Genomic DNA, 8,370 nt, shown 5'->3' on the forward strand with positions numbered 1-8,370 from the left:
GAGATACAACTAATGCTAAATGACGAGTTAATGGGTGCAGGAAATCAACATGGCACATGGATACATATGTAACAAACCTGCACATTGTGCACATGTACCCTAAAACCCTAAAGTATAATAATAATTAAAAAAAAAGACCTGAAGATAGAATCAGAATTTTTTTCAGTTACAGTAAAATCCATTTTGAATGCAAATTTCCAGTCTTAAAAAGACATTACACCTTACTATATATTGCCTTCCTTAAGGAGCTTTAAGTTAGTGTGGCTAACTGGGCAGTTTCCAAAATATATGTAGACCAAGGTTCTGCAGGAGGAAGGCCCTTAGCTGCCTTCCCTGGGGGTTCACAGTGTAATAAAGCCTGTGTGTTCATTTTTGGCAAGATATGATGATTTACTTCTGTCTTTATCAATTCCTCTGGATTAACCCCCATTCTTTTCAATTAGGTTATTAATGTCTGAGTGAAAAGTTTATGGTATGTATCCTAAAGAGACCAAAGGTTGAAAATGTTTGAAATCTTGAATGGGACTTCTAGAAAATGGAGAACAAATCACAAACTTCCAGTAATATCCTTCATGTTTAAATGGGTTTTTAAAAATGTTTTTCTTTCTGCCTTTAAAAGGAAAAGAAGAAGATCCTAAAAATTTAGCTAGATTTTCACTAAATACAAGGTGTAAACATTTTCTGCATTAAGTGTTACTGGTAGGCTATTAAGCCAACTGCATATAGATGTTCAAACTCTCTTTAGTGAGTTTTTGGAGTTCGTTACCTTCTGGGAAAGATAACCATCCCCCACTTATCCTGAAAATGAATGCAGCAATTTGGCAGCTATGTATGAATGGGAATGTGCACTTATATGTCTTCACATGCTTATCATGTGGTTAAGCCACTAAAATTTGGGGGTCGTTTGTTACGGCAGCTAGCAAGCATTACCCTGACTGCATTGCTCAACATGCACTCAGCATTTGACAAAATCCAGCTATCGGTATTTCACTTTACCTTTCTGATTGTACCACATCCATTAAGAGGGATAGAAAATTCCACAACATTTGATAATTTGGGTCTGCAAGTTGGGTCTTTTAGTTGTTAGTTATTCCCATTAGAGTTAAAAGCCTCTAGGTAGGATTTGCTTATAATAACTCTCATCCTGTCAGAGGAGCAAGTTAAAGATGCTGTCAGGAAAAAAAAAAAAAAAAAAGAACGGTCATGTTTATGCCAGCTAGGAACGTTGGATCTTGAAGAGCTACGTGTGCAAGTAAATATATAAACAGTCAAAACCATCTTGCCCTAAACAGTAATCATAAGTTTGAGATAGCCAAGCAATTGATTCACCTTTTACTGTGTTCACTGTGACCTTGTTTAGAGCTAGAATCTGCAAACCTGATGTTTTTAATTGTGTCTTTGCAGAAGGAATTAAGGGAAACAGTCCATATTATCTGCATAAATCTTTTTTCAGGTTAATAAAATCATTAATTTCCTCTTGCATTAAGCAATGCACAGAAATGATTGTCAAGCTTAAGGTTATGAATATGTTCCCAACTATATGTGACATGCTTGCAAATAGGAATAGCCACAGGTAGGCTAAAAATTAACAGTTTCTACGTATGCAATCTTCAGAGAGCTCAAAATAGCTAAGAACATAAAACATGACTTACTAGTGTTGATGTTTTCTGCATAAATTGAGGTGTAGGAAGCAGAAAAGCCCCGGTAAGAATTGGCATAATCTGTAGACAACACGACAGTCAGAGAGTTTGATGATGATTCGAAGGTGGGAGTCACAAGGCCACAGACTTGTCCAATCAGGCCAGAGTTGGTGGAGGGGCCATCATAGATGGCAAGAAAATCAAATTTGCACTGTTGGTCTACTTCTAGGCTAGAGAATGAGGGCCTCTGGTGAAAAAGAGTTTCAAACCAATTCAATTCTATTTTCTAACATCCCAACAATCCTACTCTTAAGTGATTATGGATTTTTTTTTCCTTCAATGGTATCTCAGGTTTACGATGACAAACCTGGGGTTTTGATAGTCTCCGACAAGGACCTCAGAATCTTCAGAAAAATAGTCAACTTAGTTCAATGGAATAGTATCACTGTTTTCCTTTCTACATCAATTCTTTGAAAAGTGCCCATATATGAGAATTACGTATGATAATTTCTCTTTCCCAAATCCCCCAGTTGCCAGGTGGGTTTACTGCATTTGTTCCAACAGAATTGGGCAGCAGTACTTACAAAATCTCTTTGAAGTTTAGTTTTATCTTGTAACCTTTCTCCACTTGTATGTGCCACACACAATAAGCCAGCTCAGGATGTGGCTTTGGGTAATTGGGGCTGGTGAAGGATCCTTCCAAGGTATCCAGGTAACCGCCACAGTCTGGAATAGCTGAAATGGATGTGAAGGTGGTCAAGAATGAACATCAAAATGGGATTGCTTTTAATTTCTGTGTTGTGCATCAAGCTTAACACATCTTTCCTGAGTATGATTCCATCTCTATCTTTCCCATGGGTCACATATTGAGGTTTTCATCCTTTTTTATCATTGAAATTTCTGCCCACTGGTGCAGGGCAGAGAGGGAATCTTTATACTATTGCCAAACGAATCATATTAAAGTTGTGCTGTAAGATGTGTTGCATCTGGAGAGACTCCCATTACCTGAATTGCGCCATAGAAAATAAAGTCACACCCTCCCTTGAAGGCTCTTCCTCACTCTCACCAGCTCAGCTTTCCAGTCTCATCAGCCACTACTATGTGGTCTTCTGTTCTATCCTCCCTTTCTTCCCGTGACTCCTCAGCTGTCAGCTCCAGCAGAGGTGAGTCCTCTTCCCTGACTCCTACCTCCACCTACCCTCATCATGCTATTGTTCAAAGCTCAGCTCAGAAACAGCCTTCATGAAGCAGCCTTTGGTCTCTCATTTCCCCAGTAAGTACATAAGGAAGCAGCTGGATAGATGAAATGTGGAGAAACAATGCAAAGAGCTCTTTTTGGAGATGTAAAATGGTTTAGATTGGCTGAAGCACAGGGTGTACGCCAGGCAGCAGCTAGAGGCAAGGCTTGAAAAGGTGGCCTGGGTCCAGCTTGGGAAAACCTTAACTGCTGCACTCTGGAGATTTTCTGGTACCAAGAAGTCAGTGGTTTTAGCAGGAGAGTGACATGGTCAGCTCTGGGCCTTGGAAAGAAATCCACAGTGGAACTCTCCTCATGACCCCACTTGCAGGTGTTCTTGGCATTCTGCTTTGGATCACAGTGGAATGTAGGTGCTGTGAATGCAGAGCCCTGTAAAAGTAGCCTCCACCACCTGACAGTCTTAAATTTCAATGGTGAGACCAGAGACTCCCAGCATGCACTCTCAAATCTTCTTTGTCAGAATCATCCAGGGGACTTGTTAAACATGAAGGTTCAACAACCCCAACCAAGATCTAAGGAATCAGAGCATAGGAAGGTGCAGTCCCTGAAGAGGCATTGCAGAAGATACCAGGGTTACTATTAAACAGACTGAACGCAGAATCTCTGCTTTGGGCTCTAACACAGTACCCCTCAATATGTAGCCATCTGATCAGCCCCTTGTCTCTGCCTCATCTGGGAGCTGGTTAGAAAGGCAAGATCATGTGCTCCATCCAGAACCAATGAATCAAAATATCTGTGATGGGGCCCAGGATCTGTGATTTAACAAGCTCTCCAGATGATTCGCATGCACATGTAAGTTAGAGAACTACTGCTCAGATAGAGAAGACTCTGAGGGAATATACTCAGACTGAAGATGATAAGAACCCGGACAGAAGAGTGTGTAACCCGTGCTTGCAGGAGATGTGGGTGAAGGTTGTGTAAATGAGGACTTACAGATGTTAGGAGAGAAGAAGTAGTAGAAGACAAAGACAGTTCTTTGAATTCTTGCTGAGTCAGTAACTATTTGAAACGTCAATGTACTGGAAGATGATTCAAATACAGGAACATAGTCGTTTTTACTGCAGACTTGCCCTAGCAGAGGCCCATTGCTGGAGGTTCCGTCAAAGACTTTAATGTTTTCACTTTCACAGCTTCCATCTGGATCAAGCCTGTGGACAAAACACAACTGTGGCTGAAGACGTGTCACAAGCAAAGGGGATTTGCAGAGCAGAGTCAATTGCTCACCTAGGCATGTAAATTTACAAAGTGGTGGCACATCTGTTTTCATTTAAACCTCTCCAAGACCAATCACCAGCCCCACCATCCTCAACATCAAACCACAAACTCTCAACTTTAATGGGCTCAGGGAGGTGAACTGCTTTGTCTATGTCTTGTATCAAGTAAATGATGAGGATGGGCCTGGAATCAGAATTCCTTTCCTTCTACTTATTTCCATCTCTTCTGTTCCCCATGTCCATGTAACTCTTTGATGAACCTTCTTATTTAGAATTGTTTCCCACTGACACTTGATATCCAAGGCTGTTGAAAGTTGAAGCAACTCTTCTTCTTCCATAGCCACCTTTCCCAAGGAAAAGCAAATCTTAGCATCTCCCTAGTTGCTCCTTCCTTCCCTTGTATCACCACTTCCTCATTCTGAAGGACAGTCCCATGCTCTGCACTGGACAGGACAGCCCAGGGTTTTAGTTTGCTGCGCATTCTGACAGCGTCTCCCCAAATATCCTCAGAGGACATATGTCCAAACTTATAGGAAGTAAGACAAGGGCAGAGAAATCTGGGTTCTCTTTCCACTTTCGTCACTTTCCACTAAAGTCACTGCTGTATAACTTTAGATAAGCGATTTAACCCTTCTTAGTTTCAGTTTTCTCATCTGTAAAATGGGGATATCACAGCCTACTTCTCATTACTGTGTGAGGTTTATAGTATTCTGAATATCAAGCACCTGCCACAGGCCTGGCACATAGGTGTTCAATAGATGTTAAATGTTAATTTCTCACCTCCCTTGCTCTTCCCACACTTTCTCTTCCCCTCTCTTCTTACACAGCAAGAATAGCATATATGTTTCTCAGCAACCATTCCAGGAAATTTGAGGCCACTTTTGCTTCTTTGAAGGCTAAAGTAAATTCCAACTTCAGTGGTACAGGGCTATGGTTCTCAAAAGTGTGGTACTTGGACCTGCAGCATCAACATCACCTGGGCATTTGTTAGCTATGCAGATTCTCAGGTCCCACACACTCCATCTGAATAAGATAATAGAGACTCTGGTGGTGGGGACCAGCAGTTGTGTTTTAATAAGCCTGCCACATGGTTCTGATGTATGATCAAGTGTAAGAACCACCGGGACAGGCCTAAGAGTGGGGGCTCTGGAGCCAGGCTGCTTGGATTCAGTTCCTATCCTATTTCTATTATTTTTCAGTCTTGGACCTGGTAAGTGACTTCTCTGGGTTTTCTTGTCTATAGAATGGGGATTAGACTGCATCTGCCCAGAGGGTTGGTGAGAGGATTAACTAGAGGCAGATAGGAAACACTGAGCGTCTCTGCAGGGCGGAGTCATGTTCTCAGCTTGGCCTCACACTGGGGTCACCTGGGCACTTATAAAAAGCACTTATAAATGTATACTTATTTCCAAATAAAAACTATAAAATAAAAAATATTGATGACTGGAGTCTACCACCAGAGATTATAATCTAATCATATGGTATATAGCCTGGGAGTCTGGATGTGTGAAAGCTCCTCCACTGATTCAAATGCATAGAGAAATTTGGAACCAAAGTTTAGTGTTTTAAGGCCAAGAAACTGGAACTAGACCAGCTAGGTTCTAACCCTGGTCATGCTATTCACTATTTGTGTGACCTCAGACAAGTTCTCAACCTTGCTGTGTTTGTAGTACTATTATAGTGCTGACCTTGAAGGACCTCTGTGAGCCAGTGCCGGGCACACAGCCATCATCAGTGACTATCAGCCATCATCCTCATCACCTTCATCATCACAATGGTTGTCAGTGTCACTACCACCTCTAGCAGCAGCTGAATTCTTTCTACAGAGAGTCTCCCTACCCACCCCAAAGTGGTCAGAGTTCGATATCCCTTATTAGGAAACTAAAGCTTCTACTTACTGGACATAGGAAAAGATAATTCTGATGCTTTTGTTTTCTGGTCTTTCTATTGTCCAGGTGCAGTTCTCATTGGGATTGAGTTGCAGGATCATGGCTTTGTGGGTCTCTGCCATATTGGCACCCCCTAGACTGACTGTGCAGCTTGAATTGCCTGTTAGAGACCACAGATGGCACTGAGGAAAGTCAACAACAGACCCTTTCCCCTCCCTGAGAGATTATGAATCTACCTCTCACATGTAATATATATACAAGCAGGCAGGTAATTGTGGATGGCACTTAGCTTACTCCAAAGTAAGTCAAAAGCAGTTGATTTCTCTGTCTTGAACCCTTTGAGGAGAAGTATTTTTAACTTCTCTACGTATAGAGACTATATTAAGATCCGAAGAAGGATGGTTTGTATTTTTAATAGGTTTCCATATGAACATGTGTCTTTATTTCTCTAGCATAAATACCTAGGAGTCATATCACTGGGTCATATGTTAAGTGTATATTTAACTTCATAAGAAACTGCCAAACCATTTGCCAGAGTAGCTGTTCTATTTCACAATCCAACCAACAACGTATGAGAGTTCCAGCTGCACCAGATTCCTGTCAACACACACTATTGTCAGGTTTTTGTATTGCTTTGTTTAGCCATTCTAACAGATGTGTAGCAGCATCCCATCATGGTTTTAACTTGCATTGGCTAATAACATTGAACATCATTTCATGTTCTTATTTGCCTTCCATATATCCTTTTTGGTGAGTATCTCTAAGTCTTTTGCCCTTTTTTTTAACTTGGCTTTTTGTTTTTAAGATTGGGTTTTTTTTTATTATACTTTAGGTTTTAGGTTTTGAGAGTTTTTGATATATGCTGAATACAAGTCCTTTGTTGCATCTGCAATTTGAAAATATTTTCTCCCAATCTTGTCTTTTCATCCTCTTAACAGTGTCTTTCCCAAAACAAAAGTTTTAAATCTTTTATAAAGTCCAATTTAGTAATAGTTTCTTTTATGGGTTGTGCTTTTGGTGTCTTGTCTAAGAACTCTTTGCTTAACCCCAGGTTACAAAGATTTCTCCTATGTTTTCTTTTTAAAAACACTATAGTTTTACATTTTACATTTAGATCTATGATCCATTTTGAACTAATTTATGTATAAGAAATGAGGCTTAGGTTGAGTTCATTTTTTGCATATGGGTGTCCAATTGTTCCAAGACCATTTGACAAAAAGGCTGTCCTTTCTCCATTAAATTGCCTTTGCACCTTTGTCAAAAATCAATGGACCATATTTGTGTGGATCTATTTCTGAACTCTATTCTATTTCAATTTTCTCTGTCTATCCTTTTGGCAAACCACACCTTCTTGATTACTGTAGTTTATAAGAAGTCTTAAAATTAGGTAACACAAATGTTCCAACTTTACGTTCTTTTGCAAAAGTGTTTTGGCTATTCCAGTTCCTTTGCTTTTTCATATAAATTTTAGAGTCAGCATGTCTGTATCTATTTAACATTCTTACTGGGATTTTTATTGGAATTGCACTGAATTTATAGATCAACCTGGGAAAAAAAGGATGGTTTTTAAAAGATGCTTGATTTCTAGAACGTATAAAGAATTCTTACAATTCAATAATTAAAAGGCAAATAATCCAATTTAAAATGGACAAAGAACCAGAATAGACATTTTTCCAAAGAAGATCTATAAATGGCCAATATGCACATGAAGATATACTCAGCATCATTAGTCATCAGGGAAATACAAATCAAAACCACAATGAGATATCATTTCACATGCATTAGGATGGCTAGAGTCAAACACAGAAAACAGCAAGTGTTGACAAGGACATGGAGAAACTGGAATGCTTATACACTGCTTATGGGATTGTAAAGTGGTACAGCTGCCACGGAAAACAGTCTGGCAGTTCCTCAAAAGATTAAACATACAGTTATCATAACCCAGCAATTCTATTGCTAGGCATATCCCCAAAAGAAATAAAAACAAATGTCCACATAAAAACTTGTACACTATATTCATCACAACATTAGGCATAATAAGCCAAATGTTCATCAATTGATGAATAAATAAAACGTGGTCTATCCATACATTGGAATATTATTCAGCAATAAAAAGAAATGAGGTTGGGTTGGAAGAATCAATATCGTGAAAATGGCCATACTGCCCAAGGTAATTTATAGATTCAATGCCATCCCCATCAAGCTACCAATGACTTTCTTCACAGAATTGGAAAAAACTACTTTAAAGTTCATATGGAACCAAAAAAGAGCCCACATCGCCAAGTCAATCCTAAGCCAAAAAAACAAAGCTGGAGGCATCACGCTACCTGACTTTAAACTATACTACAAGGCTACAGTAACCAAAACAG

At 39.6% G+C, this 8,370-nt stretch overlaps 1 protein-coding gene across 1 annotated transcript; it reads right to left on the minus strand.

Moving 5' to 3' along the window:
• Positions 1 to 991: 991 nt before the first annotated feature.
• LOC116464952 (CUB and zona pellucida-like domain-containing protein 1) lies at positions 992 to 6,150 on the minus strand. Its single transcript, XM_032148181.2, has 5 exons — positions 6,011 to 6,150; positions 3,832 to 4,046; positions 2,225 to 2,375; positions 1,653 to 1,870; positions 992 to 1,169 (listed from the first exon to the last, which is right to left on the minus strand). Exons 1-5 carry the CDS (start codon positions 6,121 to 6,123, stop codon positions 1,084 to 1,086), a joined length of 783 nt encoding a protein of 260 aa, XP_032004072.1. The 5' UTR covers positions 6,124 to 6,150; the 3' UTR covers positions 992 to 1,083.
• Positions 6,151 to 8,370: the final 2,220 nt, after the last annotated feature.

This window comes from Hylobates moloch, unplaced genomic scaffold, assembly GCF_009828535.3.
Source record: "Hylobates moloch isolate HMO894 unplaced genomic scaffold, HMol_V3 SCAFFOLD_2363, whole genome shotgun sequence".
Classification (NCBI taxonomy): Eukaryota; Metazoa; Chordata; class Mammalia; order Primates; family Hylobatidae; genus Hylobates; species Hylobates moloch.

Excerpts from the sequence above, each read along its gene's own strand:
- LOC116464952 (XM_032148181.2), bottom strand. The coding sequence starts at position 6,123 with ATGGCAGAGACCCACAAAGCCATGATCCTGCAACTCAATCCCAATGAG. Across the intron at positions 1,871-2,224 it reads CTAAACTTCAAAGAGATTTT|CCTAGAAGTAGACCAACAGT; the intron begins GTAAGTACTGCT and ends CTCATTCTCTAG. Across the intron at positions 1,170-1,652 it reads TGCAGAAAACATCAACACTA|CATCTTTAACTTGCTCCTCT; the intron begins GTAAGTCATGTT and ends TTTTCCTGACAG.